The 21252-nt window shown below is 39.1% G+C and overlaps 1 protein-coding gene across 2 annotated transcripts in view; it reads left to right on the forward strand.

Annotated features, from left to right (window-relative positions):
- Positions 1 to 21252, forward strand: part of GYS2 (glycogen synthase 2) — a 49467-nt gene that overhangs the window by 5969 nt on the left and 22246 nt on the right. The window contains exons 2-5 of one of the 2 annotated variants that reach the window (XM_009279020.2): positions 3661 to 3842; positions 6836 to 7027; positions 7847 to 8032; positions 18311 to 18455. In XM_009279020.2, coding sequence (XP_009277295.1) covers positions 3661 to 3842; positions 6836 to 7027; positions 7847 to 8032; positions 18311 to 18455 — 705 coding nt within the window. The remainder of the gene's footprint in view (positions 1 to 3660; positions 3843 to 6835; positions 7028 to 7846; positions 8033 to 18310; positions 18456 to 21252) is intronic. The other variant, XM_019471995.1, reaches the window with a different exon arrangement.

A 21252-nucleotide genomic window follows, 5' to 3' on the forward strand; every position in this document is an offset into this window, starting at 1 on the left:
GGTGGAGATCAGAACATTAAACTAGCCCTGTATCTACATTTTACTGCTAATTCCCCATGTTTGTGACAATCCAAACCAATTCTCTGGATCTGATCTCTCCTGATTCTGCATCTATTTCTCATTTTGTCTTTTATTGTTTGTTTTAAAATCTATTTCAAAGTACAAAACTTCAGAGGCTGCATACAGAAGCTTGCAACATCATGGGATTTTGGTACATTCCTGTTGTTTGGAAAGGTTTTCTGTTTATAATATGACCTTAAAACATCATGTTAGAGAAGAATAAGGAGGTTTACCAAGTTGTTGGAAGTAATTTGAGAATTCTGTCAGGCTCCAAGTGAATATGTAAACCCTTACTCTGTTCCTCAGTAGGATATGTAATGCATTGCTTACTGGCACAGGTATTTCCAGGGAGTTGAAAGTAACTGAGCAGATATAAGCTCTCTCGTAATGCTATATAATGTGTTCCTTGAATTTGCTATGGAAAAGTGTAATTTCAAAAGTTAATACATTATTCTAGACATCACTCTGTTCTTTTCAAGATGTCTTCTTTAAGTTATGCCCAACACTTTCCACATACATAGTTTCACTTGCACACTTTCACTCCCCTGTCAATTAAAGCTTATGCAAAACATGCTTTGTGAGTCATATTTCCACAGTAACGGAGAAGACAAAAGCAAGTTTTGGGACCAGGTAACCCAGAGCTTTTATTGCAGCTATCTTCTGAAGAGTTTTCACAGTCCGTAAAACGTACTCTTTTGGTTTTTATCCTAAGTACTTTTCATTGCATTTCCGGCAAATCAGTGCCCTGAAATGTTTTTTACCTTGCTGTGCAACAGGTTACGATGGCAGAGCACAGCATACTCTCCACTCTTTCACTCAGAACAGGCCTTCCATACGTCTTTGGCAGGGCACGCTTTAGGACACAGAGTGATCCTAAGCAGAACCTTGTGAAAAGAAACACTCGGCCGTTGGCTATACAAGACAAAGTTCCAGGCTCTATTCAGCTCCTGAGCTGCAGCTTTCTTATTAATCTTAAAATTAATAGCTGTGGAAACTCAGCTAGCTTGCTGGTCCCAATGTTGAACACCTTGCAGTGTGAAAGAGGCTGATCTCCACTCTTGTGACAGTGGGGAAAGAGCTTTGCACCACTCTAGTCATATACAGCTTTATCATGTTATTTAGTATCTTTCATCTTGCAAGTAGATATTTTCTCTTTTCCTGAGGTCACCAGGCTGCTTTGCACAAAAATCTTTCCTTATTGTAAGCTCAGTATTTCTGCCAGTTAAAACCAACCAGTTTCACGACTAAGATTTCTACCAAGCCCCTATTGATCCATGTTGGATTGCAGTGCCTTATGCTCATATGACGTACTTACCACCCCATAAAAACAGACGTGTCATCGTTACTGCATCACTTCATGGGTTGAACATTCTAACTTGTCCCATATAATTAAAATTATATGTTTATCTGAATGCAAGCTATTCAAGTAGTCTCTCAGCTTGTGAGCAGAGGAACTTTGAGGAAATACGTAGTGTCACTCACCTAAGATTTCTCTAAATCCCTGTCCAGAGCAGCCATGGTAGAATATGGTGACTATAAGTTAGTTTCTTAGCTTTCTGGTCCAAGTGGAGAAGAATAGTCTTATGCATAGATTTCCTTCTACATTTCCATGTCTATGTGATGTGAAACTCTTGAACTGTGACCTTGATTTAGGAACATATACCTGTAAGATTCTTGTCGTCTTAGGTCTTGAATTACTATGTAGGGTAATAATTTATTGTAATAATTCCACTTAGCAAGCTGGGAGATTGGAACTGCATTTGTTTTTCTTTGTAAAATACCTAGAATCCTGAGACATCTTGACATAAAAATAGTGGGGCTAGGGACCCTTCAAGCATTCAAAACAAATGGGATATTTCTAAAGAAAAGTTTTAAGTGCACAATTTCTTTTCTAGGAGCACAATTAAAAACATAGCTCTGTTGTTCAGTTCCTCAGGGCTGCAAGGTACCAGGCTTGGCAGAAGGCTTTCTGCAGTTGTCAGGTGATACAGTTTAATCAATCTGGGAACTAATCTCCCAAAGTGCTGAGCAATTTCAGCTGCTCTACTGTAAATGGTGGTCATTTGCTGCAGATTTTTAAGGCGAATCAGGTAACCTCTGAAAATTCTTGCCATATGCAGTTGGATGCAGTGCATTGGCACCTCTGGATGCCCTGGTACCTTTTAAAAAGTAAGTCTGGAGTACCTGCTATCACTCACTGGCAACTTGCAGTGCTGACTTCTTATGTAATTTTGATGTCACTGCTGAAAGGCGTAGCACAGCCCTCTTGCCTGGAGTATTACCAAACGTTTTCGAATTCAGTGGAGGATGAAATTTTTTTAAGTAGGAATACTAATTCCCTTTCTGTTGCTTCATTTGTTGTTTGCTTGTACCTGTTGAGCTTCATGTGTCTTACGATGCTTTAAAATCACTGGAGCTATGCTAAACTTGTCTCCGATGTACAGCAGCTACCTAGCCTCTGATTTTCTTTTCCCTTGCCTTCCCTTTCACTCGCTGGATTCAAGCATCCGCTGTTGTTCTTCCAAATTTGTAGTGGTGGAATGCCCACTGCCTGGCACCATGGGCCCTGTAGCAAAGGGGGCTTTGCAAGGCTGCCCTGACAATGCATGAATTATGGGGCTGGCTATGGAAAACTGTGAGGAAGAGCAGCTAAGTGAATCTTGCATATTGTGTGCAAGACTAGATAGATCTGTACTGACTCATCAGGGGATGTTGTTGCATTCTCTTATACGTTTTATATCGTGTTTATTTTTAAAATGGACAATATTTTGGTGGAAGGTGCTGCAGACATTTATATTGGCAGTGTAGGCTACGTTCCTTCCGACTTTAAAAACTCTTTAGAATGGTGATGGACTATGACACCTTTTGCTTTGAGGATATTGGTTTAAATCCATTTTTATAATCAGTAGTCAATGAAATCCATCAGTCCCTCAACTTCTCTCAGTGATTTGTATAAAACAAGCTGGAAGTGCCAGCTCAGTTCTCACCGCATGTATTTCCACATCACAAAAGATATGTTTGAAAATTATAACGGCTGCAATAAAAAAGCAGAATGCTGTACTTGGGATGCAGTAGAATCAAGATTAGGCATGGAGAATGCAAGCATGAGCCCCAGGATTTGAATCCCACAATCTGAATGTAAAGATTTCAAGATCCAAAAAGGGGGGAATAACATAAGAATAAAATAATATATTGGTTGAACATTTGTGGTGTGACTTCAAACACCTAAAAGAAATTTTAAAAAAATCACAGACTAGATAAAAGTAAAAGTTAAGGATAGAAAGCATCCATTTGAGATTAGAGGAGAAATTCAGGGAAGCCATATGCAGTCACCCAGGAGTAAGTAAAGCGTAAAACTGTCATTTAAGAATTGCACACAGTCTGCTATCAGTGCATCCTCCTAAATTGAACTGTGATGCTCTGATTCCATTTAAGAGACTGAACTTCTATTTATTTGGTAGGGTCTGGGTTTCACTTAAAATCCGAATATGTGAAGTGATTTAACTAGAGGAGTATCTGATCCACTGGTTGGAGCTTATTCCAGAGCTTTGTGGCCTGTGCCCCTTTCTACTTTTTGTTTTTTGTGATCTTCTTTTGCAGTGGGAGGCATTTACACTGTGATCCAGACAAAAGCCAAAATTACAGCAGATGAATGGGGTGAAAACTATTTTCTCGTTGGTCCCTATTTTGAGCACAATGTGAAGACTCAGGTGGAAGCATGTGAGCCTCCAAACCCTGCAGTTAAGAAGGCAATGGACACCATGAAAAGCCAAGGGTGTCAGGTAAATCAGATGTGCTACTGCTTCCCAGGGCAACAAAGCTGACTCTGAGGAGATTACAGTTTTGGTTAATGCTCTTGCCGTTCCACTTGACACAGCAGTCCTGGTCAATGTCACAATGGGAGAGGCTCAGAATCCACTGTTAGAACAGCAGAGACAATTCATTAAAGGTTATTTTTGAGGAAGAACCAGTTTATCCAATTACAGGTTTTAACAGTCATTTATCTGCAAGTCTACTTAATTGGATTAATGACTTATTTATCCAGTCTCTAAATACAGTGAGATTTTAGTATATATAATATGACCTTACTTTGACTGAACTCTTACGTTACGTTTGGCGTTGTTGTGCTGGAGAGAGGAAAGCATTCCACTAGCTCACAATTTTTCTTATGTAGCATTATGTTGAATTGAAAGCCAGAAAGGGACAAACCACAGGTGGACTTAAGAAAAGCACCCAACTGACAAAGAATCTGCTTCCTCAGATCAGTGCAACTAACTGTCTGTTCCCTAGGAAGAGAGGTTAAACCACAAGAAGTGAGTTCATCTGTGTTTCCTACACAATTTTTAACCAGTGTTTTCTGTGTGATCTCAGTCAAACCTCATAGCCTCTCCGTGACTCGGTTTCTCCAACAGTGAATTAGGAATAAACTTCTTCCTATAAAGGTGATCTGCTGAAAGGAATAGAATCTACCGTGCTGATGGGCAAGCTACTAAGCTGCAAGCAGCTGCAGCCTTGAGGACAACTGATTACCTGAAAATGGGTGGAAGATAACACATGCTAAATCTGACCTCCTTTCTTGAAAGTCCTCATCAGAGATCTAGAACTCGCCTTCACTCTGTTTCAGCATTGAGTCCCTCAGAGATGCTAGTTGGCAGGAGGAAAAATTATCTGCTTATAATGTGTGCCAAACAGATGTCATAAGCATTGAGAGGCAGCAGCAAGGAAGCATTCTGTTGCTGAGGGGCATGACGCACTTTAATGTAGAAATTCATAAACTTCTTGGACTGCCACCAGCTGTGGCACTGGTGATGTGTTACCTCCCTTTGTAACAGCAGTTCTGCTGTTCTTAGGATCTAATGCCCTATTACATATTATGTAGAAGCGTATTGTTGGACGTATATGTGCTTTGGAAAGTGTCTGTTGGGGACACTAACACTGTGTGATGCTTGCATTGTTCAGGCTGAGGTTCAAACTAAAAGGTCTAATCTAACTGGCATTTCTTATTACTAATGAAATTTTCATAAGTGATTGATCAAGTTTTCCATGTTGCCTCTGTTGCTTACAAAGAGATGTCTCTGCAAGCTGTGTAACACTCCTTTGTTTGGAAAACAGCTAAAGACTCATGAGGCAGATTAATTGCAATGCTATATATACGTTTCATGCTGTTCAGCAATACATTCAGTTTAATCAGCCAACTCTGCCAACCTAACATGTGCATTGTGGTGCTGGAGTATTCATATATAGCAGCAAATCTGTCCCAGGTACGTCAAGTATAGCTTTGATCTCTAATAATGACGTTCTAGTTTCCAGGAGCTGCACTTATCCTATTAACATTTATGTCTGGATTTTGCTTATGCATCACAATGGATCCCTTTAAACCAGGGGACCTAGGAACGCTTCCAGACTTCTCGGGTCAAGTGTGTTCCATGCCATATTTAGATGAATAAGTCTGGGTTCACACAAACTCCCTGCTCTTTAACCTCATTTTCCTGAATAAGAAACCTGATGGCCTGAAATAAGTACATAAGGAGCTGACCCTCCTTCACACACCTGTGTCTGTTACAATCTGTATTTTTTGTGCAAACAGGTCTAAGAGCTTTCATCTCATTGTTTTCAAGACTTGACCTCTATTCAGCCCGTTCTAGCATCAGGGCTGGGTTCAACCCCTGAGGTCCCAGGGGTTGGTGAATGAAAGGAGGTTGAACAGTGGCATAAAAGATTCTTCCGCATGGGGTATAAACTGCACTAGCCTCCCTAGAACTAACCTCGTTCTTCCTGGTTAATATATCTCTGCTGCTATAGCCATTTTGATGGTAGAATTAATGTGAAATAATTTGACTGTGCAGACTGGTACGATCTGTAGTGTGGGCCCAGCTGTGTTGTGTTGCCTTATGACAGTTCAGCCTACTCTTCTGGTTGGGCAGGTAGGTTGTATCAGTGGAGTTCTAAATACTCTTAGAGGTATTTAACTATACTGATGCAGATAAAGCAGGAAAGCTGTATTTTTAGGCTGATGTGGTTTTAGGTATTATTACACCTTCTGATTGATCCTTCCACTCTGCCAAAGGGCATTAACTGCGCTGCTTGGGCAGAATGAGGAAATGTCATGGTAGATACAGGTCCCAAGCACCTGTCCTACAAAATCTATCACCAGTAATCTAGTATAAATGGCAAAAGATTGGTGACAAATCTGACTGAAAGCAAATAATAATTTTGAAAGAAGAACAAAAACGGCATAGATACTTCAATAAGAATGTAAGACGTCATTATTCAATCAAGTATAGTCTTCCTAAGCTTTTTTTCATGAAAAAAAGTTAACATTGCAATGAAAATCTAAATTGAAAGTCTTAAAATGTTCCTAAAGACGGTAGTTTGCTCCTGCTCCTCTTTGCTCCTAAAGATTGTAGATTTACTCCTGCCTGTGGTCCAGTATTACTCCATGTATTTTGCAAGGAAAACCACAAATCCTGGGTATGTAGGACTATGAAAGTTAACAGCAATGAAAATCTAAATTGAAAGTCTTAAAATGTTCCTAAAGACGGTAGTTTGCTCCTGCTCCTCTTTGCTCCTAAAGATTGTAGATTTACTCCTGCCTGTGGTCCAGTATTACTCCATGTATTTTGCAAGGAAAACCACAAATCCTGGGTATGTAGGACTATGATCATGTATTCCTTATGTAAAATATTTAAGATTTGATAGATGAAAATAGTTATGCTAACTGGACTTTACATTCACTTTAACATTTTCTGCTTATATCCTTGCCTCTTTCCCATAGGTCTTTTTTGGAAGATGGCTGATAGAGGGCAGCCCATATGTCTTACTGTTCGATATAGGATCAGCAGCCTGGAATCTGGACAGATGGAAAGGCGAATTTTGGGATGCCAGCAACATAGGGATCCCTTTTCATGACCGAGAAGCCAACGATGCTGTGATTTTTGGATCATTAACAGCCTGTTTTTTAAAAGAGGTACAATTTTTAAATCTAGAGATTTTCAAACCTCAGCCTTGTCAGCAGGGCAAAAAGCTTTGGGTTGTGGTTCCTATTCTCCAGTTTGAAAATTATGATTTTAAAGAAGTTGATACCTGATGTAGATCAAACTTGTATTTAAAACTTAAATCTTAAATGGTCATTTAACTATTTTTCCGCCCTGTGTGAAATCTGCTGTGTCTTTACTGTGACATTCCTCTCTGTTTCTTCTCAACTCCCTTATTGGTCACTGGATGCTCTTACAGGTAGGATCTCAAACTCCCTTTTCCTTTCCTATGGTAGTCAAATTGTCACACTCACAAACTGTCCTTAAAGCCAGTCAAGCCATATCTCAGCTATTAGATACTACCTTGCACAGGGAATAGAGGCAAACAGGAAGAATTAATGACAGCACTATGACTTCACATGTCACTCTACCACAGCCTACCTGAAGAGAGGAAACTTTGTTAATCTGCAGAATCATCTGTCTGTCAGAGGTGCTCATGATTTTCATATCCAACCAAGAGTTTCAACAGCAGAAGAGCAAGTTAAAAGAAAGAAGAGTGACTGTGCTTGCCAGAGCTCCCCAACACTCTAGGAAGGATACTGTTCTGAGGCACTAGTGAGGCACATGTGCTTCTTGGGCTGAGGATTAGGGCTGATGGGAATCAAGACACGTGACCACTTATAATGCTGAACTGCTTTGTCATATGAAAGAAAGCAAGCACACAGAAGGCGGCATGAAAAAAAGAGGCTTCTGAGGTTGGGATGATGAGCAGGATGATATGTTTCATGTATGTTCTTTGTAATTATTTTCAGCTTTCCTGTCAGTTTGATGACAAGCCCAACATAATTGCCCACTTCCATGAATGGCAGGCAGGAGTGGGTTTAATACTGTCTCGATCCCAGAAACTTCCTGTTGCCACAATTTTTACTACCCATGCAACTCTGCTTGGGAGATACCTGTGTGCAGCCAGTATAGATTTTTACAACAATCTTGACCAGGTAAGAGACATTTTTCTCATTCCTTCTTTTTTCAGCTAATCAGCTCCTGGTTCCTTTTCTGTTTACTGTGCTACACCATGTATTGTATTTTCTGTCTTGTGTGATCACTTATGATTGACCCAGAGCTGAGTGATAGGTTGTCAGTTGCAGAGCACAAGAAATGGTATTTGTAAGACCATGGAGTGTCTAGACATGAGTGCCTTTGTGTCATCTGACAGGTCCTAAAGCTCAGTAGAGTCTAGAATACTTGCAGTACCTTCACTGAACTTTGATTTACCTGACTTGCACTGCAGAGTACTGAAACTCATTCAGCCTCCAGTCAAGTCAGTGCCTTAGTCCTGTCCACTGATATATGGAGTAATATTGCAGCAGTACAGATTGCCAACAGAGATTCTTAACCTTCTTTTAAATGGCTTGGGACATTTTCAAAAGCAAGGGGAGAGTTACAGGCCCAGTCATCACTGCAAGTCAAGTGTCCTTGAGAATCTTCCCCTTTGTGTTCAGGAAAGGCAATCAACTCAAGCAATGGATGCTATGGTTTAGGAGTTACTGTTAGCAGTGTGAGTAACCAGTGAATGTAAAACCTGTTCAGCTGTAGTCATCATCTGACACTTCAGGTGCAGCTTCACAGCACTCTTTCTTAATGAAAGGCAGTAGAAAAAATAGCCAGCAGCCCTCCTCTTGCTGAAATTCCCTGGAATGGCATTACTTCTCTCCCCCCGCCCCCCAGTCAACTTCTTAATTCTTGCAAGCCATGATAAGTCCTTCTACTTTCAAGCTTTGCAGGTTAGGCTTAATGTGTAACTGGCAAACATAGGAAGTATTTTTGGAGTTCAAAATACCCACATCTGTTTCTTGGAATTTTTGTAAACTGTCTAGTGGTTTTGGTTTTCACTGTTCTCTTTCCACTCAAAGCATAACACAAACCAACATTTCAAGGACCCAGATGTCTTCAGCACTGCCTTCAGCAGAGGTACATTACATGATCTGGGATTTCTAATATGGTTACAGACAAACTGAGTTCAAGAGGTTTTTGCATTCTAGGTTTTATTGAGGGTAGAGGTAGTTAAAAGGCTAAAACAACTGCCTTATCCACTGTCCATGCATTTCCTTGGCTAAAATCAGTGAAGATAATTATTCAGTTGGCAATTTTCAGTTGGATGTTTGTTCCACAGTGTGTCAAGCTTCAGTGTCTTCCAAAGACAAGGCCCAAGCAGTAGTGTGCTACTGGCCTTACTCAGAAGCACAGAACAGATTGCTGTTCCCTTGTACCCAAGGAAACAGTCATTCACCTTACTCCTCTCTTTTTTCTTTTCTTTTTTTCTTTCCCACCAAAGGCAACTACTGAATCTACTGAACACACTAAGAGTAAAAGACTGTCTCCACTCATTTACTCATATGCATAAAGGTTGCAGCATGGTAGTGTGTAAGGGGAAATTCTCTCTGCCCAATATGAGGTACCTAACATAGGTGGTTACTCCTCTTAGGCTCCGTGCATCATCAGTGGAGTTACATTGGCCTCTTCACAGTCAGTGTAAGGCAAACATCCTCAAATTACCATCTGAAAGATCTGTCTCCATCTATCACCTAGGAAAACTAGTCTCCTAAATTAGATACATTTGTTAGGTACATTAATGAGGCAGCATGAATAACCCAGTCATGCTGTCAGACCCAAGTTTCAGGAGTCTAAGACATCCCTACTCCCTCATATTCTCCTTATGTGTATATACGCAAAATCTAGCTTTAAAGTCACATTAAATTATCTTTCTCTGGACAGAGCTAGATTGAAAGAACTAAAACCATGCAGTTTCAGGTTTAACACTTGAGAAAGTGGGGACTTTTCAGCAGTAACTTTATTCATTCACCCTTGCCTTCGTACACGTAATTTGTTAGTAAGGAAGCCATAGTAAAAAAATAAAAAGGGGGGCAGGGAGGGAGAGGCATTTAAAATGAGAAATTAGAGTTTAAAAAAAAGAGAATGCTGATTGTTTTATAAACTGATGCTAAAAATACTATGTCAGAGCATTGCCTTCCTGGTTAATTTGGTGAGCTACAAGTAGTCTGGCAAAATAGTCTGCTTTTCTCAAAAGCAATTTTTTTTTTTCCCTTCATGATAACTTTGGGGGCCTCACCCTTGTCTGTGTACTCAAAAGAAAAAGTAATGATCTTACATCTGAGCAGACTTACAGATTTTAATATATTTATAATCTAGTCACAGTATTAATATCATTTTTACTGTTCACACATGACATGGCCAACTTTATGTGGTAAGGTACTCTCCATCCTTCTGCAAAGCTTCACAAATTCCATTGGTAATCATCAGCTACATGATAAATACAGAAATTTCTATTCAGACTTTATTCTAAGAATATATGGAATGAAACATATGTATCACTTTAAAGTATTGTTATAAACAGCTGTAAATAATATTTAAGGGAGGAAACTTGTGGATTTCTAGACCTTAATGCTTTATGCCCGCTGTGGAGAGATTGACATTTAAAGGTACTAATAGAGGAAATTATGCCAAGCTGTTAGACTACTGTTTAACATGCTTATAGTGTGCTAAAGCTCTTCCTGAGCAAGTTAACTTTTAGTAAGAGATCAGATATCTTAATGAGGGCTCCTTTGGCTGTAAAAAGGTCAACCTGACCCAAAAGTCAGTTGAGAAACATGAGAGGCTGATCTAGAGTACAGTAATTAAATGATACAGATAGCTAAGTCTTCAGAGGCTATTCTTGTTGCTGTCTTCTAGTAGTAACTATTAAAGTCAAACAAGCAATTTGTCCAGTGAAGAAGATTCTCCAGGGCTTCCTAATGTATAATCTTTGGATGAGACAATATATTTTTAGGGTGTGTCATCCCCTTCCACCCCAAAGCAGAATAGCTGGTTTTCCTGTTTCAGTGCTATTGTATAACTTTCTTCCTTTAAAGCATAATAGTAATTGACTTTAAGTTCTCACTTTTGATCAGCATTTCATGGTTAGAACACAATTCCCACCAACGTTAAGCACAGCAGCTGAGATGGGTGGAAAAGATGCAACTGTAATATGTGCTGCGCCAGATATCACAGAAAAAATGGTTGTCGTGCAAAAGCAATGGGTATGGCCAGACTGTGCCTAGAGACAATCAGGCATGCACAGCTCCTATAGAGAAAAGAGGAAATCTCATGTTCCCTTTTCTAGTCCTCAACACAGTCCACAAAAAGCTGGCTTAGAACGCCTGCTAGAGAGAGCTCTACTCTGCCCTCTGAGGCCGAGTGCTTTTCTTCAATGTGGAAGGATTTAACAGTGGGATCCACGGGCAAAACCATGACATGATTGTTGGATGACTGATAAAAGATATTTACCTGGCATCTTCACATTCCTTTCTCTCTCTCCTTTCACAGTGCCCTGGGTGTGTGTGACCAGTGTGTTGTTCCTCACCGTAATATTTCCTGTTAGCCCTGACACTGTAACACACTGTTTGTCCTCCACTGTCCATCAGCCCTGCCTACTCTGCGCGCACAGACATGCACAAGTGTATGCATGCCCACACAGTGCAGCACTCTTCTACTTCAGTGTTAAACCACCCCTGTAGATAAGCAGGACCAGAAGAAACGAGATGCAGTTGAAAGATCTCTTTTAAAAATATAAAGGATTACTGAGATTTTCTTTCTTTCTCTGGATTCCACCGTGGAAAGTACCACTTTAATTCACCTTCCTAGCAAAGCTCAGCGTGTTCCAATTGGCACAAGTATAGAAGGTACAAATGTATTCTCTGAAGTAAGCCAGTGAGGTCAGTAGCTTTAGACCAGAGAAGACTTTGGCCCAAGTCCCAACCTGTTTGGAGGGAACATCAATATCGATGATCAGGCAAAGCGCTGTGCAGTGCAGGGTGGCTGACATTTTCTCTAGTGCTTCTATGAATGAAGAGCTCAAGTCACCAGCCCCTGTCAGGTGATAAAACTGGAAGGGAAGGCTCCATGTGGTCTTCTGATAGCCTTCACAAATGCTGGACCTGTGAAAACCTGACCTTCAGCCTTACTAGTGTGTCGGGGGAAAGTTAAGAATGACTTAGTGAAGGGTTGCCACGCTGTGATGCATGATTCTTTACGGACTCCCTAAATCACACAGAGGCCTGAACTGTAGGCTACCAAAACTCTTTGTTTTGTGATCTGAGGGCACATGTCAGCCTGTGAGCTGTAAGAGGACATTTTCTAGGGGACTGAAAACCTAGTCAACCTGGTAATTAGAGCTGTAGATTGCTGGAAGATAGGAGGGTGCACTATGGATGCAAGACTAATGTTGTCTGACTCCTGACCTCTTCCCAAGCCATCTGGTCTTTGCCTCAGTGAGAGATAGGATCCTGGTTCTTATACAGCATTACTGTATGAGATTATACAATTCTTATATTCTTACAGTCTTAGCTCAGTTCATCTGGACTGGGAGAAATTTAGCTGCCTCTGCTCCGGTGGAAACCTGGCTGTTAAACCCTTAACAGTATGCACAGGAGCATAGTGAACACTAGAAATAACACTGTTGTGTCCTCAGCAGCATGTAACAAACAACAGATGGGCTATGTCTGAGCTAAGGAACCCTGAGGCAATAACCATATAAAAGCTATTCAGTGTACATTTTAGTTCCTAGATTCACATTTAAATCACGCTGATTCTGGAGGAAGGAAGGGAGGAAAAACCAAAAGAACAAAACAGAAGGTGACTTGCATGGTAACTGGCAGTGTATGATATTTTTGTTTACTTTTAAGCATCTGAAGAACCCTGGGTAAACGGCTGGGTCAGGGTCTGCTAACCCTACCTACAGGTTACTGGTTTGAACTCTTCCAAAGTCAACACTTTCTAATTTCAATAACAAGCAGGGTATGTTATGAGCTTAATTCCCAACAGAGATATTATCTTAAAATATGCTTAAGAAGTTTTGCAGATCTAAATAGTGCAACCAGCAATGCATTTTTTCCCATTGTCCCCATGTCCAGTGTTGCTTTTACACTGGTGAAAGTAAGGTTATGTTTGTTGCTAAGATAAACTGAACCAAAATAGCTAAGCCAGAAGGTAGGAAGTTCTGTGAAAAAAGTTTTGAGCCTGTGGAACCTTCTTCTCTTCAGGAGGAACTGACTTCTCAGCTGAAGATCAAGAATGTTAATCTTTCATTGCTTTCCCCGTTGTTTAAGGGGAGTGGCTTATTTAGGAGTTTTTTTGGTTGGTTACTTGAAGGTTTTTTTGGTCTCATTTCACTCCCTCTAGGGTTTTAAATGGACTAACACCTTTCATAAATTGACTGAGAGACACTGATGATCCAGGCTAGTTCATAGGTGAATAGACAGCTGTATCGGGAACAGTCTTTTTGGCAAATGATCTAACCTGGAATTTCATCTGAGAGGTGACCATCTGAAATGGTTTTGTGGACCACTGGCCTGGCGTAATGGAGAAGTCTGTAGCCTTCAGCCTCTGATGCTTCTTACTAAAAAATCACCTTGAGTTATAATGGAAAAAGTGCTCTAAGGAGAAGAAAAAAAAAGATTTAGTCTCATTCTTCATTGCCTTTTTCCTTATATAAGTTTGCCCTGCCAATGTGTAACACTTTTATTTAGACCTAGCAACATTTTACATTCGGCTCATACAAGTGCAGCTGAATCTAGTTTGCAAAGTGGTGGAGAATTCTATCCCAAGAGGTCTAAAAGGAAAAGTACTAAAAATCTGAATGAAAATGAATGGTCAAGAGCTTTTATGCTGACAATGTAGGAGCACAAGCTCTCATTCCACTTCATGGCTGACGCTGAGCTCACTGTTATGCAAAGCTGATCGGCTTTGTTAGTAGAGCAGCTAATGGAAATCTGCCTTAAGCCAGGAAGGGTAAATTTCATTCTTTTTTGGCATGGCAGAGCTATACCAGAATGAAAGTTCTATTTGCACAAGATAACAATCAATGGGAGTTAAATCTGACATAAGCTGGATTTTAAAAAGAGTAATACTTACATAATTCAGACAATGGCAGCCAGTGATATTATGCTAGAAGTGAAGATCTTTCCATTCTACCTTTTGGTAGATAAGGAATTTGAACTTCAGGCCTATCTCTGACTGTTCCTGGTTCCACTGCAGTATCACCTTGTGAACTTGAGTGTGCCATTAATTTTAAAGACCAGAAGAGAGAATTTCATTCTCCCCCTAAAATCCTTAGCTAAAAATTCATGCATTAAACCTATACCTTTTATTTGAGATGCAAACTACTTACAAAAGCGTTATCCACTCTTGAGGTGAGGTTCAAGTGGTTAGGGGCATCTATATTATTTATGCAAAGGTGTCACAAAGTTATTCATTATCAAAACTACGTACTTTAATTCCAGTTTGAATTTGTCTTGGTTTAACTTCCATTGGCTTTCATTATACTTTTTTTTTTCCTTTATGAAAGCATAGTCTAATATCAGTATCTAGAGATTATATGCAGTCTGTGACAAATAATTTATCTGTCTTTCAGAAAAGTATTTACATAGCTAGTATAGTCTTTCCTCCTTTTCCATTCTCAAATCATTCTTCTTGTGCTTTTGTAAATCCTTTGCAATTTGTCTTTATCATTTTGAAGTAGGAATGTCTGATTTGGATTTGTTGCTTCAGTGACTGTTCACTGTTTCCAAGAGAAACATAACGCCAGTATCCCATAACTGCTTGATATTCTCTCCTTTTTGCATTCAAAGATCATCTTAGCTGTCTTAACCAGAATGTCATGCTGGGAGGTTCAGTGATTACCTACTGTGCCCCCTAACATGCTAAATCTTAAGACATGAATGAAATGTTATGCTCATCACGTGGGTCCATAGAAAGGACAGAAATGAGCTGAAATTTTTCCTCAGAATTGCATTGCAGCAAATGCAAGTTTTACTTCAAAGCATTACAGCTGTGGAACGTCTTCCTGTTTTGCTTTGAAATTAGGGTGGCCTTATAAAGAAGGCATTTTACCCTCTTATCCTTGCCATCATGTAAATTATAATAATCTGCTTGGTTTTTAACAGTCAGAGTGGGAGGGGATCCTCATTGGAACCAGTGGAATATTTACAGGGAAGTGGATATTGAAGTCATTAGTCTTTAAAAGTCGCTGAGGGAAGAAATGGTTGGACTCAACAATCTTAAGGGTCTTTTCCAACCTAAATGATTCTACAAACAGTTAATCTGACTTAGATCTGTTTTTCTCTTGATGCAGCTTTTGTTTGTGGCTTTGCTAGTGTTCCCATTTGCTGATAACAGCAAACAAACAAAAGTAAGCATGACGCACTTCACCGATATTTTGCTTTGCCCTCGCTGAATGTGAATGCTATGGAACATAGTTCACAGGTGCCTGAGCTAGGGCAGACAAGCATTCAGGCAGCAGAGCCGATTGCTGAGCAGAAACATTGGTTTGGGGGTGAAAAGCAAACTAGCTGCACTGGTGTTCTGCTTCATTTTGGCATATTGACTCAATACAGTGCCATGCCCCATGTTGCCTCTAATTCTGGAGCTAACACTGTCACAGCAAGCTCAGCTGTCTTTGTACAGTACTGTGTGGACTAAATGTGTCTCCTGCACTGTCTCATCAATTAAGTTCCATTTAACCTGCCCTTCAACTTGTCTAAGGCTTATTTTCTGAAGTTGCTCATCTAGCCTGCTCAGAGGAGCACAATCGGGTTTCTTGCTCCGCTCTATAAGTGAGGTCAAAGGTCAAGATCTTGCTTTACCGATTGGTGGAAGAAACTGCTGAAGAGTGAGAGCAAATGAAATGTGAGCGCTCTGTGACCTCAGTTTATAATTGCTAATAGACATGGAATTGTGTACCTTTGAAACAGCGTGCCAAAAGTCATGCAAGCATGTGCAAAGTAAAATCTTTCCCATTTCCAGAAGATGAAAAAATGAATACCAATGAAGAAATAAACACCAATATGTGTATGTGTTAAATGCGTTAAATGCTTTCATGCAATCAAAGAAATAAAAACTAGCAAGAAATAAGCCATAGAGCTTTGAACAATCCTTTTAGGAACCTTCCTCCCAGTAGTGCAGGAGGGAGTGTTTATCTACAGTTAGTGAACATGTCCCAGATTTAGTTTTTAATTACATTTTGTAAAGAATCCATTCTTGGTGAGAAAGGGAAAAGAGAACAAAAACCTTTTAAAGTTTCACCAGCTATTTGTTTGCTAGCAATTTTAAAAATACAAAGTCAAATGTATTTGAAAAAACTTGCATAGTTTTGACTGTGCAGTGGTACCCCATCCCATTTGTGTGTTTGCCCAGCATGCTAAAGAACTGTCCCATTTTGCATCTTTGGTACACAGAATGGTTGAACAATCATAATGATTTTTGGTTTTGTTATTGTTCAATATGCAGCTTCCTACCTTATTTATGACGTGTAATTAAGATTTCTGCTCTGAAGAACATACCTGTGAATTTCTTAAGAGCTGTTTTGCAGCATTCATCAGTGATATTTGAATGCTCCAGAAACATTAATTAGTTTACCGCACTCATATGAGGGGAGCTAGCTACATCATCCACGTTTTTTTAGGGAAGCTTTTATTGGAGTTAGCAGTACCAAGTACTTTATAACCTCAGAGCATAAGTCCAGTGGATTTCAGATGTAGATGTGAATGCTCAACACTTCGACAGATCAGACTCAAAGATATCAAGGTAGTCTCCCAGAAAAGGAGGAACACACAGTTAAGAACTGCATGTGAGAGATTTGGTTTAGGGTAAGCAAAGCATCATGCTAGAGATCCGTGGCACTCTTCAGGAGTCAAATTAATTCACCTTTATTTTTCTCTTCCTCTACCCTCCTGCCCTGTGCTTTTTCTACCATTCAACTTCTGTGACAAATGAGATTTACGTTCTAGAGAAAAGATCTTCTTTTGTGACATGGTTGTATTTCATGCACAAAAATTCTCATGGGGAATGTGGAAAATATGATATATGATGATACAACTAAAAAATGGTATCATAATGTATAGCATATTATGTGGTAAAGCATGTTTCCTAGCTTTTCTAAAAACCTCTTTGGCAAGCTTAGAAACTCTTGACTTACAGGATCATCAATACCAAAAGAAAGCATCTAGTTTCTCTAGAACTTTTCAGCTGAGATTTTTCAAGATTCCTTTTTTGGTCACATTAAGGTGCCATTTTCAACAGTGGAAGCCACTTTCCCGCCAGCAGTGTAACACCACTGCAAAATTAGAGTGCTCAGTAGATAAAAGCAGTTAAGTTTCTAAGCAAAACAGTTGTAAGATATCTGTATCTATATCTATACCTATCTAAGTAAAAATAAAAAAAAAATTTGCTTAAATCTTGTTCCCTGAAATGGTTCACATTTGCTGAAATTTCTTAAAATATGTTCTATACCAACCTTAAGCATGTACTCAGCATGAAAAGTCGCTGTCTAAATAGCTTTACTTCTAGCTAAGTTCTAAAGTACTAAAAGCAGCTAGCCGTGGCAAAGGTCAGATAGTCCTAACTATAGAAAGTGCTGTCTGCCCAGCCTATAATAATGGTTAAATCTATTATGGTCAATGAAGTTACAGAGTCAAATGCAATCAAAATCAGACTGTGCACCTAGCATTAGACAGTGATCATGACAGAGCTCATTGAGAGTCGTTGTCACTCTCCATGTAACTCACACAGTCTATTTGGTGCCCATGCTGTTGACCTTAGGAGGTCAATACCTCTGTTCCCAGAAGTGAAACATCATGTAAGACTAGGAGGATTGTCATTTAATTGTAATCATTGACACCCCATTAACATTATTCTTTTTTAGACTACATTGTAGAGATTTTGCAGTGGATATCATTAGTGAACATTCGAACTTTTAAGCATGGGCTCAATAGGTATTGTGCATTTTCTTCCCATCAGGATAACATAAGCTCAGTAAAGAAAGGGCTAGCTGCAAGGTTTAAAGATGATTTAGAAATACTTTGGTATTTGGGATGGTCTTATCTAGCAGTTTAACTTACATCTGCCTCTAGAAATTAGTGGAGTTCAAATTGAAGTAAAAGGAGCAGCAAATAGTAGTGGTGGAGTTGGAGGAAGAACATCTCTGAGTATCAGAAAATACCTCACTTTCTATTTTCTTTGTTCCCTTGGGATTTGTGACTGAGTCCTACCTCTCCACCACAACTCCATTTCTCTCTTGCCTATCCATGATTCATGCGATGCATAATCGCATGATTCTTATTCCCTGGGGAAACCAAACTTAACACGAGAGACCTTCTTGGTGGTAGTAAGTCTGATGAGCGTATCACACAGGTGTCTTTTTTGTTTGTTTTATTATTTAACAGTTTGACATTGACAAGGAAGCAGGAGAGAGACAGATTTACCATCGGTACTGTATGGAACGGGCATCTGTACATTGTGCCCACGTGTTCACCACAGTCTCACAGATAACAGCTATAGAAGCAGAACATATGCTTAAAAGAAATCCTGGTAAGACCTGAATTGTGTTCTTATATTTCCTCTGAGTACCTACATTTCCTCAGACTGAATGAAAATAATAGAGACAGGTATACAAACATGAAGAGCAAGAACACATGCATAGGTATGTCTGGCTACACTACAGAGAATAACCAATTTTCAAAAGAAAAGTGCAGATAATATCATTTGAAACACATTCTAGTAGCATACGTAATCCAGAGAAATCAAGTTCAGCACCATTTAATAACAGCTTTCAGTACCATTTCAGGAGAGCATTAGTTTAACTCCATGGATGTTAGGCTTTCTTTGCAAGGACATCTCAGCTTCAGGAGTTTTGTCTCTAGCAGGGTTTCCAATGATGGTTAATATATTCAGATCAACTGATGAAAGCAGAAGCTGGAACCTTTGTAATACATTTCACCAGCTTTTACAGAGTGAGGTTTGTTGCTTTGCTAGCGATGAGTAATATATTCTTTTAGAAATATAGCAAAAAGTTTCATGTGCAAAACAGAATGTTAGATGAGTTTTGCTTTCCAGTGCTAATGCTGTTTTTCTTTACTTAATATTGAAAGAGATGAGAAGGCAAAAATCAAACCATAAATCAATACAGTTCATTTCCCTGTATCTCTCACAGCTAGGAGTAGCAGTGTGGTTGTGGCCATCATGATCTTAGGACCTAACCATGATAAGTTTCATAGACAGATATAATATTTCCTATTAGACCAACCAGTACAATTTGAAAAAATAGTTATGTGCCAGTTTGTCTGATTTTCCCCTTTGTATTAGTCTGATAAAATATGGAACTTACCAACAAACCTTGTCGTGTTCCATGCATGGAGCTTGAATAAGGTCATGATCCCAGTTTGATGTGTCATTAAAGTTCTTTTTAAATCAGCACAGTGCTTTGTAAGGACAAGCCACAATACTCCATCTGCAGGTAAGCATCATGGGGCAAAAACTGCAAAACAATTTTGAGACTATTTAGCAGGTGTGTTCACATCTTAGTTGGTTATTTTAAGTATAGCAATGCTCAAATGACTTTGGGGTTTTTTTGGTTTGCTTATTCTTTGTAGATTTTTTTTTTAGGTGAATTGCAGTGCTAATTACAGCTTGGGACCATTATCCCTGTTAACTTCAATGCTTTAAGCCACATTGTGGTTCATGCATCAGCATAAAAGAGAAGTTGTCCATTGGATCCTTTGCCTCATTCCTGACTAACTATCAATAGGATGATGAACTTAGAAGATTTTTTCCTTTTTATTTTAAACATGACAGCCATGTCTTAAAAGTGATTCAAGTGTTCAGTCACCTAATCTCGGATATCTCTGAAAGGTCTTGTTTTTTACCACTTGACCACTTGCCACAGAGGCACTTGACATCTGAAAATCAGACTTTTCAAGCTGTTTTATGTTGGCATTAGGCTTCTCACCACAACAGTTACTCTTGAAAATCACAGTTTATATTTTGGGATTTTAGGAGACTGAAATGAGTCTGAGTCCAGTTTAATTTGGGAGTGAAAATCTGCAGACTGCTCACAGATAGAATGTCAGTTGAAGCTGAAGAGAATTCCGTGCAGAGATTCACAGGCCTGAGCTTTTTTTGATTATTCTTGCGACTTTGAAGAAATGAAGTGAATAATGTTTGGGTTAAAAAATTGTTGACACATACCATGCTTCATGTTGACAGAGCCAGAAAGAAATTCAATAGGAATTGGTACCCCAAATCCTAGGAGACAATTATAAGTGGAAACTATGTTCTGATGGGAATAAGTACTTTAATAGTTTATTTGAATCTTAGACCACAAATAAACTGCGTAGGAGTCTATTCTCATACTATTTGTTCTCTCAGAAGTTGTGAAATCAACATAGACATTGGCTGTTCAGAAAGATCAGCTATCCTTCAGTAGATCATTAAGCTTGAATTCTGCAAAGAAACGTGAGTACTGAAAGAATTTGTACACTTCTCAATCCACTTCAAAAATAAACTTTTAAAAGGGGGATGTAGAATTCACACAATTAACTTTTATTTGCATTTGAATTTATTGAGAGGTAAACTTCATAACAAAGTTGCTAAGTAAAAGTAACTGAGGAAATGTGATAAGTAGAGCAGTCTTTGCTACTTCTCATTAACGTTAAACTTAGATTATAAATTAAATTATAAATCTCATCACTTGGAAAAGCCCCTTTAAAATTCAGTAGACATGATTGCATAGAGAGCTTTTGCACCAGGATGAAGGCCGTTTTGCTTGTCTAAACCTGGCAGAATGACTGCTTGCATTACGCTGATCTTGCTGCTGTTGTTATTTCATCAATAATCTATCAAACCATATTTGTCAAAAGCTTGAGTATCTAATGTTGAACCTGTTCTCTTTGATGTACCATGCAAGATTCTGTCCATGATCACAAGTTATCTTCCCATGATTTGAAAACTGATATGGGATTTCTAATATTTTCGTTCAGATATGAAACATATTTCTCGTTAGCAGTAGAGAAGACTTTGAATCAAAATTCCAAGAGACTTAGGTATCAGTTAAGATCATAGATCATAGAATAGTTTGGGTTGTGTTCTCTTTGATGTACCATGCAAGATTCTGTCCATGATCACAAGTTATCTTCCCATGATTTGAAAACTGATATGGGATTTCTAATATTTTCGTTCAGATATGAAACATATTTCTCGTTAGCAGTAGAGAAGACTTTGAATCAAAATTCCAAGAGACTTAGGTATCAGTTAAGATCATAGATCATAGAATAGTTTGGGTTGGAAGGGACCTCTAAAGGTCATCTAGTCCAACCCCCCTGCCGTGAGC

Source organism: Aptenodytes forsteri, unplaced genomic scaffold, assembly GCF_000699145.1.
Source record: "Aptenodytes forsteri isolate BGI_AS27 unplaced genomic scaffold, ASM69914v1 Scaffold241, whole genome shotgun sequence".
Lineage (NCBI taxonomy): Eukaryota > Metazoa > Chordata > Aves > Sphenisciformes > Spheniscidae > Aptenodytes > Aptenodytes forsteri.